Below are 26,937 nucleotides of genomic sequence, written 5' to 3'. Positions count from 1 at the left end.
AATATTTCCCAGCAGAGGGTTTTAGGTTTATTGATGCCCTGCAGTGCTGCAGGATGCATTTGTGGTGTCTATCCAAGCATTGGGAAGGCACTTTACAGGGCAGCACTGGGCAAGATCATCCAGGACTGTGATGGCTGTGGTGCTTTCCCATGAGTCATGAATTCACAGTCAAATATTCCATGACTCATGGATTAACCTAACAAAACCCGGAGGGAAGAAAAGTTATTGGGTTATTGGTTGACAAGAGCCTTTTAAAATTAACATGGCATAATAAGCAGGATACCAACATCCTCTGACTCGTGAGAACCTCGTCAGGAAGAGTTTTATGCACTCACCTATTACCGAGGGACCTCAGCTGGGGATGTGTAATTAGGATGGGACACTTTTTGCAGCTTCAAGGCTTGAATAGCAGCATTAGTATAATCTGGCTACAGAAGGCAGAACCACATACAACACGCTATTAATACCACGTGTATTTAATTGCAGCTCCCTTCCATTCTAGTGCAAATAAACAAAATCAGACAAATACATGGAGATCAAAATGGAGCCATAAATGAAGCACAAGATAAAATACGGTAAACAAGGTTATCTGTCTCCTCTTCTGAAAAAAGGTTATGCACTTGCTTAACACTATAAAAAGAATAGTCTGACCCCACGGACAGGGCAGGGGAGAGAGGGTTTGGACACACATTTCCAAAGTCCTGGGTGCATTTGTGCTCCCTGCTTAGCAATGAATTTCCTGGGAAGCTCTGGGTACCTCTTCATTAACAACAAGATAATGAGAATTAAGTCACGCACAGACTTCTCTAACCCCTCTATACCTCTGTCCCTCTGTAAAATAAGGTGAGTGGAATTGCAGAGTAAAGAGGTTGAAATATAATAAATATTGTTGGGCCAGTGATCAGCTGCAGTAATAGAGTCCATATGAAAACCTGAGACCATGCTAGTCAAAGGTATAAATTTCTGAGGAACACAAAGGAATTGGTATTGGAAAGCTTGTTCACTGTGGGACTTACAGGAGATAGAAAATGCCCCAGAATTTTAATTTGGCATTCAGTCTCAGCCTGACCCTTCCCATATCCAGGACCCCAAAGGCCTGTTTGAGTTCTCTTTTGTAGATATAATATTACAGTCCTAGGCCTAGGGAGAAATGTAGCACATTTTCCATTCAAAGCATAACAGTCGGTTTGGTTTAAATAAGATATTGTATCATTTCAGCAATATTGATTGTATGTTTAAGATTTTCTCCTTCAGAAACTATATATGATGGATAAAGAGGGAATACCAAAAAGCAAAAGAAAAGAGTTTAAATGGCAGCTAGGGGAAGGAGAAGAACACTGGAACTATTTGTTTGAAGAAAACCTGTTTATTTTTAGTGACATTATCCTGTGGCTCACAAAACTAGGCTTTGAGCTCGGCACAACTTGCTTTAGATTTCAGATTTTACATTGCGAATCAGATTTTTCTGTCAACATTCTTAATCTTTTAAACTAATATAATATCTTTAATTAAAATCTCCAAGTGCTTCATTGTCCTCAGGCTATATGTTTTCAGACCTTATTCAACTATTCTCAATTTACCCATATAGGAGCTCGGCGCCTCCCTCAGCCAGATGAAACAATTCTAATTACACTAACTTGAGCCAGCAGAGGAGCTGGCTAATGCCAGACAACATGCTTAGGAGGAGAATCAACTTGAAAGGCATGTATAATCATTGTGACATCAATTTAATGTGTCACAGGACATGAAATTGAGGCCATGATAAAGAAGAAATCTGCTGATAGCTGTGTGAGCACAGCCCGTTGTGTAAGACACAGAAGAGCTGTCCCCTGTGACTCTGACACAGAAAAAGCCCTTGGATATGGGTAGGAACAGCCATAGCAAGGTGCACACTCATTCCCTGTCATGCCTGCATGCTCATTCTGATCATCCCAGGTGAGGGAGAGCTGGGAGGAACAGGTCTTTGGTGATGGGTGGTTTAGTTTTTTCTGACAGTGAGCTTCAGAGGAAGGTTCCCCACATTTAAATAGGATGTCCCAAGAGCACTTAAAGAAATACATATAAAAAGAGAAAATATACCAGAAACAATGGAAATACAAACACTGCCAGGCACTGCAAGTCAGTTCTGTCACTGAGGATGAGAACTGCCACCCACAGACCCACCCACGTCGAGCCAACCTGCCTAATTTGATCAGAGAAATTCTTGTGGTTAGATTCCTTCAGAAAGACTAGGCACAAGTAGATCCTGGAGCAAATTATACCATTTTAACAACATAAGTGTGCTCTTATCTGAATCATAGAGGGTCTGCTATTACACAGCAAATCAAGTGTCCCCCGTGTCATCATTTGGCCAGTTCCCCATGACCCAGGTGGCACAGCTGTCTGCATCACCCAGGAAATGTCCTGCCTGGCCCTGGCCAGCAGCTTGGCATGGGCCATGTGAGGGCATCACTGCATCCACAGCATGAGTTACTGCCCCAGCTGACAGCTCCTGAGCAGCACACCACAGCCAAGACTTCAGCTGGTCACTCCCTGCTTTTCTCTAGCAAATCTCCTTTCAGCTGCTCAGAGCAGACCTGCCAGTGTTAGGCTGTTTCCATACACACGCCTCCCCGTTGGACTGCCACAGGTTGCAGGTGGGAATGAAGAGCCACTGGGCTGGTGGAGAAGCCTTCCAGAATCCTTACCTGATAGCTTATCAGGTGAGAGGGGAGATGAAAAATTTCAGGAGAACATAAGTAATGAAAATGTGGTTCAGATTTACAATGAGCAACCATTTAAGGCAGTGTTAAACCTATTCTGTAACTACAAAAAGTGACCAGATAATATATTGCTGGCTTACATACCATCTGCTTATTTTTCCCATTAAAAAAATAAAAAAATAAAATCAAGAATCAAGGCCTCTTAGCTGTTTACCCTCTAATTTCATTAAAAATTAATACCCCTTATCATGCACTTGGCTGTAACAGGTTTGCTGTGTACATGTATTTTCCAGAAAATTTCCAACAGAATTCCTTGTACTGATTGCAAGAACTGTTATCAGTCAACTGGTTTTAAACAGTGATGCATACATAACCTTGGCAAAGGGTTTGAGACCTATATTTCATTTATCTTGAAAAATAAATACGTTTAGCAAAATTCTCTCCTTGTACCCTTGACCTCTTCCAACTGCCAGTGATGAAGACTCAAGGGCAGTAAGGGATTTACTTAGACTCTGCTACCCACTCCTCAAAGGTGTCAGCCAGTGAAGGCTAGGGTCAGGCTGTGGTAGTAAATTGAATTTAGGCAGTTCTAATGTGGACAATATAGATTCTATCCGCCTTCTACTCTCTGCCTGGAACATCCACATACTTCATTACAGCCCAGGTAGGCGTTACTGTCAACTGGCCTGAGCCCAGAAGCAAAACAGGACAGAGCACTTAGTGAAACAGCCTACTGGGAGGTTCCTCAGCTCTTATGTGAGCTCAGAAATGACCTAAGAAGGAAAGAACTTAGAGTCTGCCAAAATGGATCCTTCTTGGAAAGAGCAGCTGAAACAGACTCAAACAGTGCTTCTTTTCTCTGCAGTATGTAATGAATAGGATAAAAATAAAGGAAGCCAGAAAGATTTCTGACATTATTTTTTCTGATATTAGTATTTTCTGAAGCTTCTGTCACTTTTGATAGCTTTTCAAAGTGCCCAAAAATCAGATGTGATTTAATTTGATGTTATAATATTAGTACTGTCTGCTGTGTAAAATGAAACACTAAAGATATCCAAAGTACAGCACAAAGAGAAGGTAATTATAGGGAGTATTTATGTTTGAACAGTCAGTCCTTAAGGTTTCAGTGCTAATGAATTCCTGATAAGAAACTTCTGTGTGAGAAAACTCATGGTGGCACTAGTAGAGGAACACCAATTTACTCGAGAAAGCAAACAGAATTTTTCCATCATGATGGTATGTGAAATCCCACAAGGCTGGATTATGCCTTTCCTTCCTTTATCTTGAGTTTTGAACAGGCCCAGTTGCACCACACCAGCTTGTGTCCTGAGCTAGCTCACACCTGGAGGCACCTGGAGCTGCCTCACCATTCTCTTCCTGGGTTTACCCAGGCACCAAAGCCCAGCAGCTTCCCAGAAGCAGAGATCTGAAGTTCAGGAATTAATCTTCATTCCCTTGGGTAGCTCAGACAAAAGGAGGTTCAGACCCAAGGAAACTCAGGCCTCCACATGGCTTTAAGCTTGGAACTTTGCAAAGAAAGACAGCTCTGAAATATTAGAGTGCAGACTGAAAGCTTGTGTCCCAGGCACTGGGACAGAAATTGCCAACAGAGCTAAGTTCAGAGTGAAAATGCTGCTCTGCATGAAACTGCACACAGAGACCAGGCACTTCTCCTCTGACACAGGGATGGTCTGATGATTTTTCTCAGGTTATTTTTTTTTTGTGGTTGGTTTGTTTGTGGGTTTTTGTTTTGGTTTTTGGTGTTGTTTTTTTTTTTAAGACTATATTTCAATCGCAGTCATTTTCCCTCAAGTTAAACCCAACTGTTAATTGTAGGTGTTTCATCTTGGTGAGGTTGCGAAGCTGGAGCCAGTACAGTGGAAACCCCACACAGCACACAAAGACTCTGCTGCAGTCTGTCATTTATCGCCTGAATGGAAAGAGTAACAGCCCAACACAAATATTTGGACTTCTCTTTGTTCCTGGCAGGGCTTTTGAAGCACACACACACACGAGCACATTGGGTTTGGTTTTGTGAGGATGGGAGAAGCAAAAGAGAGACAGAGCTGGGAATGAGCCAGATCCAGCACACAAGAGAGGCAAAGTGCTCCCAGGGCTGTGCCCAGGTGTGCAGGGCTGGAGCAGCAGCACAGGCAGTTTTATCACAGCAGGATGAGTGCATTCCTGGAGCCTTATCAGGGTGTACATCAAGGATGGCTGTTGATTATGAAGAACAGCACAGGGCAGAATCTCCCACGGGTAAATCCTGTGTCTGTGGGGCTATGAGCAAAACTGAACCAACCATCAAAAGATATAGATCTTTTGCTCCAGATCTGAGCAAAAATCCAGACCTGGATCTTCTTCAAAACTGCTTGATCGTTGTTATATCCCACTTGACCAGAGCAAACCTTTAGCCAGATAAAACAACAGCATTTTCCTGTCCTTATTTCAGAGCAAGGGCAGGACCGCTGGAAAGCTCAGCAATTCTGGCTGCACAACCGCACAGTTAAGATTTCATACCACTTCCACATCTGCTACAAGTCCAAATACACAGCTGTGGTAGAGCCAGCTTGTCTTTGGAAGCAGTTACAAAGTGCTCACCTTGTGTTTGGTGCTCTGGAAACTCATGCAAAGCATTGTCCCACCTTCAAAAAGCACAGGAGCAGGAGATCAGAGCCCTCCACCGCCTGCAGAGCAGGAGGCCATGAGCAGACCTGGTTTCACTGATAACACCAGCACAATTGACACAGCCCGTGGAAAAACAAACAGTCTGTTGGTTGATATACCTGATTCCTTGGCTCATTGCCCAAGGAGGAAAGCCTGGGAGCACTGAGGAAAGGATTCAGAAAACAGGCCTTGAGTCAAACACGCACCACAGAGGTTTGTGACCAGGGACCAGTTTGCACCAGGACTGAGTTGAGGAGCTCCTGTGAAGGCACTGTCTCCCCAGCTGTCTAATGCTCCATTTTCCCTCCTGGTGCTGGATTTCACCAGCAGTCACAAGGGGCTGCTTGTCTCCAGTTTGGAATACAAGTCCCTATTGACATAACTTGTAATCCATAAAAAGGCAAGATCAGAATTAACTTCTAGCATTTCTCCTACTGTTCACCCAGCCCTAATCCAGCATGGTTTGCCAAATACTAAACAATACTAACTATTGCATTTAGGCCTTCCTTCTGAGATTAAAAAAAAAGTGAATCTGCTCTGCAATAATGGCTTCAAGAAGCAAGAAGTGAAGGAAAAAGTACGATAGCAACACTCTCTTTGCTGCTCAGCCATAGCAATGGGCTCAACCAGACACAGCAGCTACACAAACTGTTCTTCTGCAGTGTTGGAAACACCCAAAATATCTGTCTTCAGAAGTTCAGTACTATGTTGGTTATTCCTGATCCATGTTAGAATTATTCCTTAACATTTACCATAGTTCTTCACATGCCTCTGTGCCAGTGTGCTCCAGAGCTGGGTTCAGGCAAGGTGACTGCAGGCAGAGAACAATGCAACACTTTTGCTCTGCAATCTGCCACTCAGGTAAAGCCCCAGAGCTCCCCTGGGCACACCTGCCTGGCCCAGCCCAAACAAACCTGAGATAGCGTGGGCAGGAGCACACTCAGCTCTGCCTGTCAGTGCAGTCTGCTGGCAGCTCTTGTTCACCCATAGAGACACAGACAAGCAAGTGGGGGGCAGAATGGAAATAAAAACTCAACGCTTGTGTTTGTGAGGCTCAGGATAGCATTAGAGCCCTTCCCATGCTTTGGGAGCAAAGCAGAGGGGATACTTCTTCAGAGCTGGTAAAGCAGCCCCTTCAGGTGTTGGTCAAGCCCATTTTTCTTGGCAGCCTCCTATAGGGACCAAAGAAAACAGGAATTGCTGAAGGATCAGCATCTCTTGACAGGCATTTCCCAAGTCAGCTTGTATCAGTCTTCAGATCCTCATGGAAGGAGAGACATTACCCAAATGGCTTTGCCAAGGATCTGCAGAGGTCACACAACTGCAGCCACCTCCTCCTGCCCATGCCAAAGGCTCTGGTAGGAGAGGGCAAAGCGCAAAGCTCCGTGTTTGGGGTAACATGGAGGGAAGGAGGGAAGGAGAGAAGGACACCTGTACCAGCTCCCAGCAGGCTGGACAACTGCAAATAAATAGACAGATGGCCTTTGGCAGTGTGGAAAAAAGCATTTCACTTTGCTAACAAGAAACAGCTCCTGCTGTGGGCAGTGGAGCAGGACTGGGACCATCCCCCAAGCAGAGTGACACCAGTTCTGCTGCAGATCTCAGCGGGGCAGTGACAGATGAGTTGCCGTGACAGGGCCCAAGTTCTTCCATCACGTCACTGCTACCTTGTGTGACCCAGGGGGTAGTAATAACAGCCAGGCTCCACTACATCATCCTGCCAGAATGAAACTATTTAGAGACAGGTTCCAAGGGCAGCCATGAGCTTGCTTCCCTGGCAGGCTCACTGTGCAAAGAGCTTTAAGAGGTAAAGCCCATCTATACCCCCGAAGGAGGTGAGGGCCAGTAGGGACATGACTTCCTTCATTCCTATAAATTGGCAGGAGGTACCAAATATTTGGAATGTGCTTTGTAGGGCAGGATTAGCATGGGTCCTGCAAAGCTCTACTTGCCCGAGAACAGATTTTGCTTAGAGGGTTTCTAATCTCACTAGAGAGAGATTTGTTTATCCTGGTTTGTGCATGATAATGAAAGCGTTCCAGAGCCAAGAGAGATGAAGGAAGTGCATTCCTGATGAGCTGCTCCCTCTCTTCCAGTAGAGGACTCAACAGCCTACACAAGGCATTCTTTTTTGTGAGGGTTGGGGCTAGGCTTAGGCTAGAGAGAGTCTGAGAGCCTAGAACTCCAGGAGCACTGGCACTGGAAAATCCACGCCAAGGCTATCCTGGCAGGGCCCCAACATTGCTGCTCCTACATCTTCCCCACCTGAACCACCACCACTGGTGCTGGGCTTGGTCTGAGGACAGTCTCTGGGCTGAGGTGAGACTGCTGTGAGTGTTTTCTTGAGCAATCCAGGGAATATGGAGCTGGGAATTCCAGGTAATGATCAAAACAATGCCTTAGGTCCGTTTAGCTTGTGCCTGTGAGCACTGGTATTTGGGCTGGAATGGTGTTGCTGGGAACAAAGGATGGAGTAAATCTGCTCTCTTTGCAGTGAAGGACTGAGGAGCAGGGAAAGGAAATATTTATAAACTGTATAACTATCTCACCCAAACTGAGGGGCAGCAGGGATATCCATGTTGTCTTAAAGAACTGCTTCAGTTATGGGTCAGAGAGAGGAAAAGGAAATTACTTTTTATTTTCTTACCATTTTTTCCAGACAGAAGTGGGACATCATCTTACCCCTCCCCAAAACACTCCAGAAACATGGGAGTAGCCCGGTGCTGGCCCAGTTCTCTAAGAGATAACAACATTTGAGAGGTTTAAGTATTACTAACAACTCTGTTGTCTCTTGACTGCAAAGATTCAGTCCTACAGACCCAGAGTGATGAGACAAAAAAGGAATTTCTACCTAGGGGTTTATCCAAAGAAAGAGTTTCAGCTTCCTTGCTTTCAGAGCCCAGCTCCAGCCTGCAGTTTCTTGTTCCTATGCACGTGTGATGGTTTGCAGTTACTGAGCACGAATATCCCTTGCAAACTCTGCACATGGGCTCATTTCAGATTTGCAGTAGCGCTCCAAGTCACCAGGTGCCACCAGCGAGTCATTCCAGTCACTGCGCCTGTGCCCCTCGCCCAGATTCCACAAAATTCAATACATCCGAAGATTGCTCCCAGACAAAAGCTGCCGGGACAGAGAGAACCTGGGGACCTTGACCTCCCCAGGACAACCTGTCACCTCCCTGCACCTGAAACACTGGGGGTTTCCTTCCTATGAAAGAGAGCTGTCATTTTCTTTCTGGATCCCATTGCCAGAATTTCGATTCCACCTCCAAAATTGCATGTATCTAAGGACTGCTCCCACACAAGAGACGTGGTGCTGGGGAACAGCTAGAAGTGCTCTGAAATGGAGGGGAACCCCCTGATTTAAGCCCTGATTTAAATGATGAAAAAGGGTGAGTTTCCTTCAATCTACCCCCTTAAAATGAGGGGAAAGGAGGGGTCTATTTTCACTTAAATCAACCCTCATGCTGTCAAATACAGTGCAGTAAACATGCTTTCTTAATATCTCATTATCTTCTGATCAAAACTGTACTGTCAGCATTCTAAGTGATAACAGGTTTTAGTTCCTCCAGCAAAATTAACGTGTAGAACTTGTGCCAATGACCCCATGGCCTTGAACTTTGAAGCAGACATGCTTGTAAAACAATAAACATCTACCCCCACCTCTCAGAAAAACTTGACTATTAATGTGAAGGAACTGCAATGACTATCTCCCCTTCTATCTTATCCTGGACTGGAAATGACCTCTGAAATGGAGTATTTCATTCAATTTGTTTTGCCTCAGTAATTTACAACAAACCTTTGAACAGCAAGAATCTTGTTTATTTCTGGACACCTATTTCCATTAAAGGCTTTTCCCAGACCAGCACAGACTACCACAATCAACCACCCTGGATCATCTGGATAAAATATGAAATTCATTGGCTTAGATGTTTCTTTCTTGATTCTCTCCACCCTCACTGCTCTTTGGAATGCAGGTGAGTGATTTTCAAACATTTTGCTGCTTTTAACTGCAAACTTGTTTGACTTCTCTACTTCAGAATAGCTTGGTAAGAAATTGCTGATACCATCTTTACAAGCTAAAACAAAGGCACACAGGCCAGCTTTACCTGCATGGTGTCATTTTCAATCCCTTCCTCTATAATTTCCAGCAGGTCAGTGGTCTCTTCTGTAAGTAAACAGACAATCTGGAGAACGCAGTAAATAAATTTAAAGACAGAGAAAAACTTTTGCACTTCCCATTATTCATAATTGGTTCCAATTTTGAAAGATCCATGTCAAAGTTTAGAATTTCTGGCTTACCTAGATCATCTCAGAACAGCATGGTACTCTTGATATAGTTCCCAGGCAGTGTTATCCTTGCAAGATTCTACTTCCCAAAAGGTCTTCAGTGCTCCCAGCTGTCTGTGCAGCTTGTCCATCTCACTTAACTCCCCCTTAACTGTTTGTGAAATCCAGCCATTCTTGACAGTGTTACTGTAATGTCTGTCTTCTTCTCACTGTTTTATTTGTTGAGTAGTTTTCCATGTGATATCCAATAATTACTTACAGTAAGCCAGGAGCCCACTCACCTCTCTGTGTACCCCGGGCTCATAACCTGCCTTGTTAAGTTTATGAATCAAGTTATGACTGAGACTCAAATGAAATGCACAAAACAAAGACATTTCAGTAGCTCTTAATAAACTTGTGTTGGAGCCCATTTCATTGCTGTTGTTAACTTTCCAAGAGCACTGGCTTTCCATTCTTACTGATTCCCATGTAGGGTGATGGTGAGGGGCCCCTGTCCTGGTGTGCTTAAGACTTATTCTCAAAAAGAAATGTAATTAATGACGCTCACTGAGGACCTGCTTCGGAGATTTATCTGTCTATTACATGTAAAAATACCCATGGAATTCATGAAATGTTGTAGTGGCTGGGAGGTAAATAAGTGTATTTTGCTATTCAAACTGGAGCAACCTTAATATGCAGGTGATTACAACCTTCACCTAAGTAGGTTCCTAAACTAACATAACCAGTATTTAAGTAAGTATTTACTTACAGCACCCCTTTGGATGATGTACTTGTGCTTCAGAGAACATCTAGAGGAGTTCAATAACTTTCCTGCCTCTTTTTTTCTTCCTTTAACAAGGGGCTCAAGACTCTTGTGCAGACCGATGTGGGGAGCTGCTTGGTACCTGTTCTTGCCAGGTGACATGCCAGTCCTTGGGGATATGCTGTTCTGATTATAAAGAATTTTGTCTTCAAATTTCTCCGTACTCAGGATCTCTTATGGGAGGAAAAGACTTTTTGATTAACAACACAGCTTTTAAGGCCTCTTCTGTCCTAAAATGCAGGTGGGCCATGATTTTATATTCCTTTGACTGCTCATTCTTCCCTTAACATATTAAAACACTAAGTGTGTCAGGCTGTATCACACTAAGGTACACATGGCACCTCCTATACATGCAGTACACTGAATTTTGATGACCCTGATGGTGTGCTATTATTTCCACAGAAGGTTCTGAGTGAGATTTTGGAGTCCTTCTCATCTGGGTAGCAGTACCTGAAATGGTTTTCAGTTCTTTATTTGGAAAGGCATTCATTCTGCAGAACACAACTGTTAGCCAGGGCAAATTTCATTACAGACAAACAAAGGTACTATTTCCTGGCAGGCCCCAGCTCCCTCTGCTACCTGGAGTAGATATGTACTCCCCATATATCAGTCTTGAAGGGTCCCAGGTGGGGTTATACCCCAGGACACTGAGCAAGAGCCCGAACTGGAATCAAATGGTTAAATAACAAGCAATGCGTTCTGAGTTAACCTTTGCAACAGAAATTCTGGAACAGTGTGAAATTGCTTTCGCTGCTTTCACAGGCCTTAACAGGAAAAAAAAAAATAAATCAGAAATTTGCAATAACTGTGCATCATGGTCAGTGTTAGCCACCCTGTAATCCTGCTAATGCTATAACATTATCTTCCTCTTCCTGTTGCCCCTTTGTTGCTAATTTATCATGTCTCCCTCCCCCAGTAATTAAATAGTAAATTGAAGGTTTGTGGATTGATGTATATTTGTGCAGTTCACAGCAGAATTCACACTGATGTAATGAGCAGATTTTTTCAGTTTATATTCCCTGCTACAAGCAAAACAGCTCCAGACTAGAAATGATCCACACATGACACAAGGTTGCGTGTTGAAACACATTCAGAATTTTCCTTCTATCTATGATGACACTGAAAAGTGTTTTCAACATCTACAGGTTCAAGCAGCAAATCATGACCAGTGGCTATGTTGACAATGATGGAAAAGCCCACTGCATCTCCCCATTGCTTTATGAGACTGGTTTCATCCCTTTTGAAGTTTCTACAAATAATGGGTCAACGTTTCCTTACTCTGGAACTTGGTTATCAGGTTACTTAAATCTACTGCATCCCTCTTCTTCCTATATTTTTCCTCCATGCATGCAAGATTATATGTCTTTTCCTTTTGATCAGTTTTATTCTTCCTTAACAGCCCTCAGAAAGTAAAGTCTTGCTGGTCTCATATTAATTTATCTTTTGAGAGATGAATTTTCACAGCAATTGAGTAGCAACAGCAACATTAACTGATAAAAAGTCCTGCTTAAAAATAGGGTTGACCAAAACATTTCCCACTTTGTCCCTACTTTTATCCCTTTTTGTCTTCTCTTCAAATTATTGCATTGTGGTGTTGCAATCTAAGGACTGCAAATATTAGTAAGGGTTACATTCTCTCAGCTTTAGGTTATTCTTCCATGTCATGCATCTTGTGCTGTGTAAAACATAACCAGGGGAAATACTGCCAAACCTTAAATAATATAGTAGCACTTTTTCAGGATTATGCAAAGCCAAAATGTCATTAGCCCTCTTTTTCTGCTCTGCAATACAGTACATCACAACAAAGTTTCAGATGGAGAAAAATGCACATTGGTAAATGAGACAAAATGGCAATACTATGGCACCCCCAGCACTGGTGGAAACTTAACTCTGACCTGGACACACCAGACACTCGCAGCAACCCACGTCAACATAGAAGTCTGGGGATACCAGGAAACAGGTAAAGTGACCCTTCTGCTACCTGTGCACAAGCATTTATCACACACATAACTTATGTGCAGATCTCTGCACAGCTGGGATCGCTTTCACCAAGGCCTCAAGAAGAGACCTTCAAGTATAAATAACTGATGACAATAATGTCAGCTTTTCCTCTTCATGTACGTATGGGTGGAGACATCTAATTTCAATCTTGTGGCAACTGTTCTTTTCCAGCATCCAAAACCATTTTCTTCCTCTTCCATCTGACAGGTGACAGTTACTCAGAAAACTGGATGGCTGAATGGAAATACCTTTACACTTTGGCAAGAGAAATACCCAATACAGGGAAATATTCTTTCATTCCTGTACCCACTGAAGGAAATTACAGTGCATGGCACTTTGGAATTTTGAGAATTATACCCAGCAAGTATTTGGACGGGCAGAGGCAAGTGCATCACAACATGTAGTAGTAGTAGTAGTAGTAGTAGTAGTAGTAGTAGTAGTAGTAGTAGTAATAATAGCAACCTTATAAGCTATTGTCTCCTTTTGGCATTCAAAACTGGAACTCAGGCTCCATTTAACATGAAAAAATGGGGAGAAAACTGGAATGTCAAAAGTGAGAAAAACCTTCATGTATGGGTCAACATAAAGACAGTTTACTAAGTAAAGAGGAGCGTGGGGGAAGAGCCACGATGTCTGCCACAAGTTATGTGGCACAGTTAGTCACCCAGTAAGGGCTGCTTTGGAAAAACACCCCTGCAGTTTTATTGATGGGCATGGAATATCCCTATGGTCACTTTGGGTTGGCTGTCATGGCTGTGTTCCCTCCTGGCCTTCTCCCTGGGGGCCAGGATGAGAAACAGAGAAGACCTTGACACGGTGCCAGCACTGCTCAGCAGGAGCTAAAACACTGATGTGTTATCAGCACTGTTTTGGTCACAAATCTAAAACGTGGCTGCAGTGAAGAAAATTACTCCATCCAAAGCCATACTCTCACCAGACTAGGATCTGCTGATTCTTTTGTTTTCTCACAACTGTGGAGGAGTTCCTAATTGTGGAGCTTCAGTCACTGCAGCCACAGGCCTTCCTCTTATATTTTCTATGCATTTTGCATTCCTTCAAATTTTATGGCCATTTCCTTTTATTTCATTGCATATTTCCCCATGATTTTTGGTAAACTACCTAAGTGCTCCATGGATATTTTTTCAAAATTCTTCCACATCTGCAGATTTGATGTAGATGGTATAGAGTCTATAAATACCACCTCTTCAGTGTTACAACATATTGCTAATATGTCAGAACCTTTTTTAGCATTTAGGAGTTGCTACCCAGAGAATGATAGCCTTTTCTCCTTCTAGAGGGTTTTTTATTATACTTTGTACATGATATTTTTTTCATGGGGGAAAAGCAGAGTGGCTTTGGAACATTTCAAGGATGCTGAATAGTTTCTCTAGTCATTAGTCCTGATATTACTGGGGTGAAGTGGTTTTGTTAAAGAATACAGATATTCTTCATTCTGGTCTAAATTAAATTAGAATGTCAAAAGGCATGAATAGAAAGCCTGCCTCTAAAAGGATCCATGTATGCCAGAATCACGATTACAAAAATGTAGTCTGATTATTGCATACTTGGTGCATGCTGTCCTGTCACCTCCTGGACTTGGAAAACTTTGATTTGCCATAACTTTTTGAAGGAAAAAAAAAACCAAACAGTGGGCTTTGCAATGTAATAACTTGGAAGTCAAAAGATGCTTTTTAATTATAATTAGCAACTGAGCCACAGTGCTGTAAAAATAGTGTTTGTTCAACTATCAGATCTATTTTTTGTTTCTCTTTTTTCTTTTTTTCAGCAACATTCTATCAATCTGGAGCTCAGAGCATGCATTGGCTTGGCACCTTGAGAAAGACTTCAGAAATGACCCAAATGCATGGGCAACTGCAAAATGTATTGAATGGGACAGAAAGGAAGAGTTGCTTCCAAACTTCTTGGAAGAAATTATAGATTGCCCTTGCACCTTGGCACAGGCAAGAGCTGACACTGGCAGGTTCCATGTAAGTTATGAACTGACACCTCTGGCTTATTACAATTCTAGGTAGAAGCTTAAGAAGTGCCAAACTCCACAGATACCCCTGTTCCCTCTCTAAATGTGATTACAAGGAAATTAAGTTATATTTAGATTTGCCCAAGTAGCCTATCAAAAGACAGAGGTAAATACAGCTTATCTACATAGTATGAATAAAAGTACCTATAGGATAGGAGATGGAAATTACATTCAAACAGGGAATTAAAACAGTAGTTCCAGTGGTAGACTGAAAACACTCTGTGGAGCTGGAAGCAGGGCTGATTTCTTTGAGATCCTACAAGATGACAGTCTGTGTTTGAAGGTGATATCCCATGCTGTAAAAAACTATTTCTGCCTAGTTTATCATACTTTGCTGCAAACCCTTCCGCCTTGTACTTCAGAGCTCAAGCCCAGAGCTGTAATCCATTATTTCCTTTATCCTGCTTCCTTCCTCCTTCTCAGCTTCACTGGTATCAAGGAACTGACAAGAGCTAAGAAGTCAATTGCCATTCAGTCTACACTTTCACTTACAGTGCTGATCTGAGGACCAGATGAGAGCAACTTCCTCTCCTATTTGTGATACCAAATGGTGGCATGCATTTATCCACCAAAAAAAAATAAAAATAGTTAGATAAACCTTGTTACTATTCTAGTTATGAAGCTCAAACATGATGTTTACAGTTAAAAGCTTGTGAAGATAAAAAATAGATCTACTGCCTCTGTCTGAGAACATAAGATAAACATTTACTCTGTTGTGTCTGTGTTTGTTGTACACTTACAGTTGAATCCCCATCTGGCTGGATTTGTTCTTCAAGGTCTGTTGAAACAGACTGCAAAATGTTCAGGTCAGGCATGTTGCTCCAAACACTTAAGCATTAAATTCACTGTTTTTGCTATCATTCCATGCTATTCAACACACAACCTCAACTGGTTCATATCAGCTTTACACGTATGTTGGATACAAAGGATGGGAACACAATGTAAGAACAGAAAGGACAATGAGGAAAGAACCCCATTAAGTGTGAACATTGATCTTTTTCAGACAGATTACGGCTGCGACATTGAAAAGGGGAGTGTGTGTACTTATCATCCTGGTGCTGTGCATTGTGTAAGAGCCATTCAAGCCAGGTAAAAAAGGAAATTTAAACTGCATTTTTTTTGATTAATCCTTTCATCTCAGAGACAGCAGCATCACAGAAGTCAGGGGTGAAGTCTTACTGGACATCAGATAAAGCTTGGCAAGAAAAATATTTGGCTGTATCCATAAAAAGGCATTCAGTAGCCCCTGAATAAAAATGCACACCACAGTGCTAACTGATGATTTTCTTGCTGCTTTTCTCAATCAGTCCCCAGTATGGGGCTGGCCAGCAGTGCTGCTATGACTCCACGGGAACACAAATCCTCACGCACGACTCCACCGGAGGCAGCACACCTGATCGAGGACACGACTGGGGTTCAGCACCATTCTTGAAGCCTCCCCGGATACCTGGCTTTTCCCACTGGCTTTATGATGTTATCAGCTTCTATTACTGCTGCCTGTGGTCTGATAATTGCGACTTCTATATGAAAAGGCGGCCCTCTAGTGACTGCAGGACGTACCGCCCGCCCCGAGCTGGTAAGGGCTTCAAAATTTCCCTGTGGAGTGTAGATTTTTGATACAGTGTTGGCTTTTAGAATATTTGTATATAGGTGCATATATGAGCTGACAATGATGAGGGTAAAATGTCCTGGGGAAAAATTCCATGGAAGGTTTCTATTGATTGATCACTTACAAAATTAATGTTATTAATTAAGCTGGTTAATGACAGCTAGGAAGTAGCTAGAAAAGCTATCATGATGAGAAATACTCATATCAAATAAGAAAGTTTTACAATTTACAGTGTGTCTGTTTCGCTCCCATTTGCTTTAACTCAGTCTTCAAGTTTTGCCACACCTCTGTTGCTACCACCTATTTTGCTTTCTATGATGCTGAGATGCTGGTGTGTCCAGCAGACTTGGCCTCCCATAAAGAAGTGAAAAGAGGGAGCAGTTTGCATCAGGAAAACAGGAGAAAACTGTAAGAGGGCATTGCATTAGGTAGTTAGTGGTTTCACTGCTTAAAGAAACCCTATCAAAAGTATTGGCAGAAACAGAGTTTAATATGAATTTGTGAAAATACAGCTTTACAACCTGATGGCAAGGTGCATTGTATTAGTTACTATTCAGATTAAAGCATACAAAAGAAGATAAATTAGAAGCAATTTGGAGCAATTTACATGGAAGTTGGAAATGCAAAAGGGGATAAGGATGCAAAGGATGTGGATGCAAAGATAAGTCAATAGCCCCATATTCATGTCCAAATCTCCCCGTATAATGCATGTGACACAGACTTCTAGCCTCTTTCCTTCCTCATGAACTTGAAGAGTAACAGATTGTGATTTTTGCTCTCTTTTTGCTTTTAAAAATAGCATCTGCTTTTGGGGATCCTCATTTCCTTACATTTGATGGTCTGAACTTCACCTTCAATGGCCTAGGAGAATACACATTGGTAGAGTCTGATCTCACATCCCTGAGAGTGCAAGGGAGGACACAGCAGGCACATTTGTCCAATGGTAAGTCAGTGAGAGAGGAAGCAGAGTTCCTGAACTCTGAGCTTGCTTGATTTGCACTTAGCGGTAATCCTCCTGTCATCTCTAATCTTCATTTTTGGCCATTTGTGAACGGCCACCATTCTGAAGAGAATCAGAAAGCAGACAACATCTTCAGGAAGAACTTCCCAATCAAAGTTTAATTTCTGGTTTTATTGGGTGTGAGTATTGGAAGTGTAAGATTTTCTACTGTGTTTAAGAGCTCCAAAATTTCTTATTTCTCTCCATGCCCATTCTCATCAATGAGGAAACACAAGGCCGGTTCTCAGAATCAGTCAATAGACACAGCTGCCAGCTGATGAACTTTGACAGCATTGTTGGGGTTTTTTTGTTTCGAAGGAACTTGGGCTCAGGGGACAGGCTTGTCTGCAGTGGCCATGCAGGAGAACAACTCTGATGTGATTGAAGTGCGCTACTCTGAGGATTTGAATCTGGAGGTTCTCCTGAACCAGAGGGTTCTCAGCTTCTCTGAACAAACTTGGATGGACTTGAAAGGTTAGTTACACGTGTCAGCCTTGTAAGCTATTCTATTCTGATGGAGCCCATGGACAGTTAAAGGCATCTCTAGGTGCATGCATTTCAACTCTCTTTTCAGTATCCTTCTGTGAAGTGTTTTAACAGGTGCCTGTAATGTCTGTGTTTTCTATGTCCTCTTTCACTCATTTGTAGAGCAGTGGTTTTCCTTATCCTGTGGACAGTGAATGGAATTAAAAACTCTGGCCTCTAAATTCTGCTTTGAGCTTACTGCATTTAATGCAATGAAGCCTATCAAATAAAATGAAATATAGTGAAATATAAATAAAATATATAATAAAATATAACTGAATTTTACATTTACCTACTGGGAGCTCTCAATAGGTCAGATATTATTCTTCTATTATTCTGCCAAAAAGACTATTGAAAGTTGACTTTTTGTTCAAAATGGCCATGATATTTGATTAGTCTTTATGATAATTTGATAAATACTCATCATACATCACTTTAATTTTAACAGTAATCCCCCTGTTCAGTAGAGGAAAATTTCTGTGGCTAGCAATTAGTATTGCTCACATGGCTGACAAGGAGCAGGTGGAGGGCTCCACTGAAAGGAGCTGCAGAAGCAGAGATGCAGGGAGGAAAAAAAAATGGAAGGGACATTGAGGGGGCCTGGAGAAGAAGCCAAATTAGGGAGGTGATGACAAGACAAGGGACAAGGAGAGGAAAACTGTGAGCACTGAGAGTGGTGCTTCCAGTTCACAGCCACTTTCTGATGTAGACATCTCATATCTTTAAGCTTCTGGTCTGGGACACTGGCAGGAGGCATCTTCTGTCAACAGTGGACCTTTCTTTGCTACCACTCTCTAGTAGCCATCTTATCAAGAATTGTAGTGTGAAGGTGTGGCTTCCCTTTAAATGCTTCTCAGTGTGGAAGTGAGGAAAAGCTGTATGGAAAATGGTTATTGTTATGAAAACTGATTATTTTAACTGATGCTGAAACACAACCATTTTTTCACTATGGATAATTCATTATTTCGTCCTCTTCCTCTATTGTTATAGGTCTCTTTCTCTATTCTACACCTGATCAGAACATCACAGTGATGTTCTCTTCTGGGGCTGGAGTGGAAATAAGGGAAAGTGGAGGATTTCTGACCCTGACAGTTCTGCTCCCAGAGAAGTTTATCAATCACACAAGGGGTCTCTTTGGGGTAATGAATGGCAATCCAGAGGATGACTACACCTTCAAGAATAAAACCACCATGTCAGTTCATTCAAGTCCTCAGCAGGTGTTTGAGTTTGGAGCTAGCTGTAAGTAATTTCTCTGGTCTATTATTACATTTTCTTTACAAATTCCAAACAGCTCATGATTTAAGGGCTAGGAAATTAAGTCTGTGTCAAGCAACCATACTGGAGGAAGAGGATGGAGTAAGAGAAATATGCCCTCCTCTAGCCACATGGGGAGTGAAAACAGAACCATGATGGAGTATTCAGCACTTTGTTCCATCGAGAGTCAGACCTTGAATTTCACAGTTTACACTTTCAGAATACCACCTACTATGGCCAGGTGAACACAGCATCAGCAGACTACAGTGTTACAGAGGTACAGCAAAAGCCAGGGCCAGCTACCTTTTTCCAGAACATTAACAATGTTTTCATCACGTGCCATGCTGATAATTAAAAAAATTATTTATTAAATCACAATTTAGTAATTGTCCCTTTAAAGAAGAAGGTGTGGGGGGATGTGTGCAAAAGAATGGCTTCTATCATTTAATGAGTGATTAAGCTGCTCTGTCTAATCTGCAGCATTAGGTTGGTCAGCATTCCTTTTGACATCAGGTTAGGAGATGGGCCAGAAACATAATGCAAAATACACTCTGGCTACCAGATGATCTCTGTTTTGAGCACAGTGTAGCCATACTCCAGGGTTCAGGTTATACTGAAAAGTCTCATTGCTTCAGCCTCAGGAAGTTTCTGATATAGCAGAGTGAAAAAAAGAGCAGATCCATGGCTGACATGATGAATTTAGGGCGCAGTCTCAGGATCTGTGTTGCTTGTAATGGTTGCTTTAGGCAGCTCTGTCATTTTGCTAGGAGGCACATTAAACCATCTTTATGGAAAATCCTGGCTACATAATTATTTGGCTCTAATTTTAAGAAAATGGTCAAACAGCAGGTTAAATGAACACCAGCTTTGGTGCTAACTTAAGATGTTGCATATGAAAAGGAAAATAATCTTGAGCTGGAAGGATGCTTCCTATATCTCTTCCAGCTCTAGCTACATTTCTGTAGATAAATACTCGGATTAGTAGCAGAACGTGGTCTATGTTGGCAATGTTACATATGAATCTTTCTTTCTCTGTCTCCCAAGGGGCTATAGAAAATGGAACTTCTCTCTTTACTTATGACACAGAGTTCTTACTGAACAGTTTCTTTTATGGGGAAAAGCACAATGCTTCCTTTCTGCCCGTGTTCACCCCTAACGAAGACCCTGCTGATCCCCTGGTAAAAGACATGCTCTCGCTCTGTGGCTCAGACCCATTCTGCAGATTCGATGTCCTGACAACAAGAAGCCTTCAAGTGGGAAGTTCCACAAGACTTTCCCACCAGAATCACAAGCTGCTGGTAGAACATCTAAAGCCAGGTGATACAACATTCCACGAAACATCATTACAGAATAACAGGATATTCTGAGTCAGAAGGGACCCACTGGGATCATCAAGTCCAAACCTTAAATGAACGGCCCTTAGGGAGCATCACTATCATTATTTCTACAGGGCATCTAAAGAGTTAACACTGAGGAGACTTTGCTTAACTGTAGGTTCATGCACCTATTAAGAATCTGATTGTGGGGAATCATCCTTGTACCAGGAAAACTCTGTACAGATAGAATACTTAAGCAAAGTCAAAATAAATTTATTTCAATTTCTTGTGCTGTAACACCACAGTATAGAAAGTTTAACTTCATTTCACATGCATTAAGCTGTTTTCCTTGGACTTCAAAATAATTTTTAAAAGCAGCAGGAAGTATTATCTTTCAGATAGCCTAAAAATCTTTGGTTTTCCATTAGTTGCCACTAAAATGCTGTTTGAATCATTGTAATGGAGATTTGCTGGTCCAAATCCTAAATACTCTAACCAGATATGTTTCTTTCATTAGTGATCTCTTGTGGCTGGCTGGAGCATCCAACCAATGGAAAAAAGAATGACACTAACTACCTGCTGGGCACAACCATCAATTTCACCTGCAATGTGGGCTATGAACTCACGGGGTCGCAGGAAAGAACTTGCCAAGTGTCAGGAGCCTGGTCAGGAGACACACCCCAGTGCAGGCCGGTAACAGGTCTGTTGCCTTTTAGATATCACATGTTGTCACTAAATATTCATTAACAAGGACAAGGCAATCTCAGGAGACCATGATGGCCCTTGACAGAAGCAACTTTTCTTACTTGGTAAAACATTGGACATTAGATGTCTGAATTTCTAGAAGGGCTATTAACAGGTGACTTATGGTGTTTTTGTGCATTTTGGTGGAGGATTTGAAAGTTTTTGTTCTTTCAATGGGTGCAGGTACCTGAAAGGTGGGTGAAAAGAGGATGGAACCAGGCTTTTCTCTGTGGTTCCCAGGGACAAGAACAGAGGCCACAGGCATGCTCTGAAACACAGAACATCCTCTGAATATCAGAAACCCCTTTTTTACTGTGATTATGATGGAGCACTGGTACAGCTTGCCCAGAGAAGTTAAAGAATCTCCCTCCCTGGAGATACTCAAAAGTTATTGGGTCATGGTCCTGGACAACTCACTCTGGGTGGTCCTGCTTGAACAGAGAAGTTGGACAAAATTACCTCCTGAGGCCCCATCCCACCTCAACTGTTCTGTGATTCTGTGATTGGGGTTCAACAAGCCCACACTTGTTGAATGCTTTCATTTTTTTTCCTAAAAGATAATGTTATCTCAAAACATAATGCTATTATTCTATAGCAGTAAAAGTATTGTGAATGATGCAATAGTATTTAGTATAAATAACATATTTATTATTCCTCTTGTGTTGCTACTAATAGATTATCAGTTAGCCTGGGATTGTTTGATTTAGTAATGGTTTAGTAGCATAGGCTGTCTCTATGATTTACAGAAAATGGCCCCAAACTTTCCTTTTATTCATTCATCACATACACTCCAAATGTCCTCAAGATGGCAATATTTCAAAGCACCAGGGTGATGCAAGGCCAGATGGCATGTTGAAGCACTTTTAATGCTGAGTTAATAGTTCCCAAAAGCACTCATCAAATAATTCATACTAACAGATTCTCCATTCTAAGACCCTTCCAAAGAAATGTGGAAAGTGCACTTCACATCAGCAACAAATTCCTGTCGTGCTGGCACATTTCATCAGCCTCTGCTGGCCTGTACCAATTGTTTGTATGTTTCCAATGCAGTTCTGAACTTAGTAAAATTTGTAAGATGAACTGCAGTGATTTTGGGCAGCAGAAAAATTTGCAAAGGCCAGATCTTAAAAAGGCAGTGTCAAAACATTCTGCCAAGCTAAAAGCTAAGAATATTTTTCCACTGCTGCCATCAACCACATATATACTGGATAAGAGCCAGTCAGTCTCAATAAGCAAAACAGATGCTGACATTTACACTAGCAAAAGCTGGGACAGAAAGGCAGCCCTGTGAGATCAGAGGAAAGGAGCTGGAAGATATGCAGTGATTGATTGCATTCAGAATGATGGGGACATACTGCAGCTTTGTGGATGAGCAAACAAAACCCACAATGTTTTCCAATGCTTTCCTGAAAAATTATGAAGAAAAACAAGGTGTGGAAGAATTTTGTTGTTCTGATTGCAACAAAGATCTTCCTTACTACTTGATATTTGGTGTTCTAGTTAATTTGCAATGTGAACCAAAATCGATGGATTTTATTAGCCTCAGGAAGTTGGAGTATGACAATGCTGTCCACAGCAGCAGGATGCTGACAATACCAACAACTGATCAATACAATATAAAACACAAATTTCTCCATTCTTTTTTTCTTACTGCTAAGCCGTAATAATGGGATGTATATCTAGTCTTCTTCCATAAGGTGTTCTGCTAGATGTCTGTGTTTGTCTGAGAAGGCTATTTTATTGACAGGCCCAGGTGTGTATAGAGAAGAGAGGCAATACAGTTTAAAGTTCCTTTCACTTATATCTAAACTTCTCATGTTTTTATAGCATGGACAGCTAGTACTTGCTTTCCACTAAATACATTTCTGCCTCTGGTCCAAGACATAGTTGAAATCCAAAGCCAGTTTTCCCTGTCTTACTTCTCTATTCAGCCATTTGCTCTATTCTCCATCCCACAAGCCTTCTTTTCTCCAGTACAGAAAAGAAGTGTTGTCAAAATCTGTTGTTCCTGAGGTCAGTTTTCTTTCTTTTTTATATCTTTACACAGCAGCATGCTGCTGTTTTGCTAACATCCATTTTATCAAGTCCTGTGACAAAGACCTTCTTAACACCAGGAAAATGCTGACAAAATTAGTGGACAGCCCTTCCCAGTTTCTGGGTGCCTGAATGGGTGACCACTGACCTAGCCACTGTGATCAGCAGTCACATTTTTACTTTGAGAGTGAACTATTAAAAACACACTTTCTCAAATTATTTCTTTCATGCTGGTCAAGAGCAAAGGGCCCAGCTCTCTGTTATTCTAAACTTACAGGTGTACTTCTTTACAGTGCTGTGTTTGTTACACTTGCTGCAGTTTTGTGGCATATCAGACTCAAGCTCTGTCTTGCAAATCACCAAGTGTTTTTAGTTGCTGTATGCTTCCATTTTCCAAAGAGAATAGTTCAAATAAAGGCATGGGGACTAGAAAAAATTAATAGGAAAAGAGGTGGAAACAAGAAAATGTAATGCCAGTTATTTTACAAAGTCCATTTCGGTATTTTGAAACTTCAGATACAAATTATGTTGTTGGGCCTGCATATTGTTGTTTTTGAGTTTTGCTTCCTTGGACTAAAGTTTCCATGGAAATCCTCTGCTAATAATTATTTTGCTATGCTTCTAATTACAATCCCACTGCAAGTCTTGCCAGTACCACAGTAAGCTCTCTTCACAGAATATCACAAAGAGGAAGAACAAAGAAGCCATCCAGCAAAAGCAAAAAGGAGATTCTAGTAAAATTAGATGCAATATCCAGCTAAAAATCATAAGATACTGGCAATATATGTACATACAGTCTCTTTGAGACAGACAATAATTTGGTGATTAAGGGCAATCTAGTTTTGTTTGCCTTTTGGGTTTTTTTCTTTTTTTTCCCCCCTCCTCTATTCACTTTTAGATTTCCTTTTCCAGGCTCAGGCTCTGTGTAAATACTGCTCATTTTGAAAATCTGTCAGATATCTCATTAATGCTTTTCCAAACACAAAGGTTTCATAACAGAGGCAAATCCCTACTGGACTAACTACTCCAGCCAGTGGTGGGTTCTCATCACTTGGCAGAGACTGGGTGCCTCCCTGTGAAGGATGCAGAAGCCAAACATTAGGTTTTGAGCCTTGTTCAGAAGTTACTGGATAATGGACCAATGCTTATGAAACATTTATGTGTCACATTTCTTTCCTTAAACGTCACTTTAAATCAAATTAGCATCTGAATAATCTGTTCTAAGATCACAGAAGTGTTATGTCACTCTGCCATCACTGTGTGCTAGGCTGTGGTGTGGGCAGGTGTGACAAAGTGATGGAAGGAAGGGTTGACAGAAGTGGAGCCCCGATGTATTAAGGCTCAGACACAAAATGCAGGAATCATTGTTTCTCTCAGACAGTTCACTCCACATGCTGCATCTCCTAACTTTTACAAATGTCCTCATGTGTCATTGTAATCTGCCACTGCTTAGTAGAATAAGAAAACAAAATAATAATTTTTATTCAAAATTTGTTTCATATCTGGTTTCTTTCTCTCTTTCAGATGTCCTTGTTAGGCAGTCACAGAATCAAGTTGACACTTTTCATGTCTTAGTGTGTTCAAACTCTCTAATACAGTTCAATGTATTCACACCAGAGCAGTCACTTCTCTTTTATGTAGATTATTAAGCAGCAAAGGTAGTTTCAAAATTTAATGCCAAAACAGGGGTAATATTTAAAGTGATCAAACCATATGGAATAAGGACTGAAAACCATTTCAGTTGTTGGGATTGATAGTTCTACATCAACACTGCACATTCACAATATTGACTAGATATTAACCACCAGCTACCCTTTGTGTTACAAGGCTTTTGCAGTCACCTGCCCTAACAGTCAAATGTAGGAATTCTGTGAGTTCCTAATCTTTTCCAGCTTCAGAAAATCTGAAAGGATAAAGGGTTGGAAGGAACCTCTGGACATCATTTAGTCCAATCCCCCTGCCAAGGGAGGCATTTCCACAAACAAAGAGAGCAGAAAAATTAACACTATACATACAATTTCAAAAATTGTCATATGACTGCATTAAAAGAGATATGAAGAAATGTGTATCAAAGTCTTCATGGTTTTTTTTTGTGTTTGGTCTCTGTTTTCCAGCTATCAAACAAGTAATTATTATTGGCAGTGTATTTGGAATAGTCGGTCTTGCAGTCCTGGCCCGTCTGGGTTATTTATGCAGAAAGTAGAGGTAAGCCTTCACTGAACTGAAAACACAAATGAGCCTCCTAAAGAAATAGCAACTGTTACTACTTTTTAAATAATAGTTTAATAATAACCACTGGCAAAAAACTGCCAGTGTGCTACAGGTAAAAAAAAAAAGTGCAACTGATGTATACACACTTATCAACTTTGTGTGCAACTGATTGGTGGAGAAAGAGGGCAACATAGTGAATGAAAATGGTTTTGCTTAGGAATACTGGTGAATTGAAATGGAGATATGTTTGATTTTCTGAACTTTGTTAGCAACTGTTACAAATTTTAAGCCTTCTCTGTTCCAGTGTCCACAAGAAATAGAATGCCAGATAAAATGGAATTGAAACTGAATGAATGGAAACAAAATGGGGTTACAGCCCTTGGAAAGAAGACTGTATGTGTGAGGAAGAACTAAATACTTCTGAACTTATCACAAAAAAAAAAAAAAAAAGTGCAGTGCCAAGCTAACAGAACACTGCTATTGTTTTTCAGTATTTCATCAGCTTAAAAATGCTACATTCACTAGGAATTCAGCTCAAAGAACTAAGAATGTGGTGTATTATGCTGTGATATTAAAATTTATGTGTAAAGCCATGCTGCTATATGGAGACCATTTTTTGCTTTCTATATGTGTCACAAAGGCCAGAACTGTAAGCATAGTTTCCCCCTCAAAATCAACCTTACAGCTTTACATGGCAGGAGGTTTCTGTATGCTAGAAGTGAGATGCACCCACACTGTGCATTGATAGAACAGTTAAGGCCTACAAACTGTATTTTGATTCTTCCCCTTTCAGAAGAGCAAATTGTTCTCTCGGTATGGGTTGCTATTTGATTACACAGCAGTGGTATAAAGGGGGTACAAGGATATTTACCCTATTTCTGTTCCTGACAAAGCAACTTTTTAAATGGTTTTTTCACTGTTAGTGAGGGGTGGAGGTGGGGGTGTGTGTTCTGTTGGCTGGTTCTTAGCGAAGCTGTTCTACCGTTACTAAAATGTCTCACAGGCCAGGTAAAGACCTTGTAGAAGTCTTGACATTGCCACCTTGACTCTTTGTCAGTCTGTATCTACAGGCAGATAAAAAAAACCAACCAAACAAAACACAACCAACCAAACAAAACCCCCTATCTTTCTGCACGGTCATACTTTCAGAAAGCAGCGCTGCTCTTCTTTCGGTCGCTGCCGGCTGTTTGTCGCTCTGGGTGTGAGCTGTGCTCCAGGCGGGGGTGTCCCCTCACGGCCGTTCCCGCCCAATGTCCCGGCTCCCTGGGCGTGGTGGGCGCTCGTGTGGCTGTCAGTGTGGCTGTCAGTGTGGCTGTCAGTGTTCCTGTCAGTGTGGCTGTCAGTGTTCCTGTGAGTGTGGCTGTCAGTGTGGCTGTCAGTGTTCCTATCTGTGTGGCTGGCCCTGGCACCCGGGGCCAGGACAGCGGCCCCCGCCCGGCCTCAGCTCCGCCCGCCTCGGGACGCGGCCTACGGGGGCCACGGGGGTTCAGCAGCCGCGCTGCTTTCCGCCAGCTTTCCCGGCACGGCTCCGCCGCCCGGTCACTTCGGTGGGGCGGGTGGTGACTTTTCACTTTTAGAACGACGCCCTAAATCACAGCGTGCGGAGCTGGCACCTCGCCCCCCGCGGAGCCGCTCATGCCGGCGTCCCTCGGAAAGTTTGCAGCGCTCTCCCCCTGTGCCGTGTCCGTCCGTGCCTCGGCGGCTCCAGGGGAGGAGAGAGGGCTGCACCTGCGCTCTCCCATCG

The 26,937-nt window shown here is 42.0% G+C and overlaps 1 protein-coding gene and 1 long non-coding RNA gene across 5 annotated transcripts in view; one reads left to right on the top strand and one right to left on the bottom strand.

Annotated features, from left to right (window-relative positions):
* Positions 1–26,900, bottom strand: part of LOC111936485 (uncharacterized) — a 33,298-nt gene extending 6,398 nt beyond the window's left edge. The window contains exons 1-4 of one of the 3 annotated variants that reach the window (XR_015277755.1): positions 26,337–26,900; positions 9,672–11,225; positions 9,479–9,556; positions 336–498 (exon numbers count right to left, since the gene is read on the bottom strand). This is a non-coding gene — a long non-coding RNA (uncharacterized LOC111936485). Of the gene's footprint in view, positions 1–335; positions 499–9,478; positions 9,557–9,671; positions 11,226–26,336 lie in introns of those variants that run through there. The other 2 variants (XR_015277754.1, XR_015277756.1) reach the window with 2 other exon arrangements.
* Positions 7,464–25,786, top strand: SUSD2 (sushi domain containing 2). 2 transcript variants are annotated; one of them, XM_086855988.1, is made up of 16 exons: positions 7,464–7,688; positions 8,370–9,346; positions 10,498–10,702; positions 11,607–11,758; positions 12,254–12,421; positions 12,670–12,844; positions 14,249–14,450; positions 15,504–15,589; positions 15,808–16,076; positions 16,909–17,052; positions 17,428–17,583; positions 18,625–18,873; positions 19,933–20,205; positions 20,722–20,904; positions 25,097–25,187; positions 25,498–25,786. In XM_086855988.1, the coding sequence occupies exons 2-15, from the start codon at positions 9,280–9,282 to the stop codon at positions 25,183–25,185; spliced, it is 2,418 nt and encodes an 805-aa protein (XP_086712114.1). In that variant the 5' UTR covers positions 7,464–7,688; positions 8,370–9,279; the 3' UTR covers positions 25,186–25,187; positions 25,498–25,786. The 2 variants fall into 2 exon arrangements, with proteins under 2 accessions (XP_086712114.1, XP_023793230.2); XM_023937462.2 differs by having other exon boundaries at positions 7,506–9,346.
* Positions 26,901–26,937: the final 37 nt, after the last annotated feature.

Source organism: Cyanistes caeruleus, chromosome 18 (assembly GCF_971803275.1).
Source record: "Cyanistes caeruleus chromosome 18, bCyaCae1.hap1.1, whole genome shotgun sequence".
Classification (NCBI taxonomy): domain Eukaryota; kingdom Metazoa; phylum Chordata; class Aves; order Passeriformes; family Paridae; genus Cyanistes; species Cyanistes caeruleus.
The sequence above is the reverse complement of the archived record's forward strand: the minus strand, read 5'-3'. Positions and strand labels throughout refer to the sequence as shown.

Coding starts and splice junctions, on each gene's coding strand:
- SUSD2 (XM_086855988.1), top strand. CDS start 9,280: ATGAAATTCATTGGCTTAGATGTTTCTTTCTTGATTCTCTCCACCCTC. Junction 10,703..11,606: donor TCTTCTGTCCTAAAATGCAG/GTGGGCCATGAT, acceptor CAACATCTACAG/GTTCAAGCAGCAAATCATGA. Junction 11,759..12,253: donor CTCTGGAACTTGGTTATCAG/GTTACTTAAATC, acceptor TCTGCAATACAG/TACATCACAACAAAGTTTCA.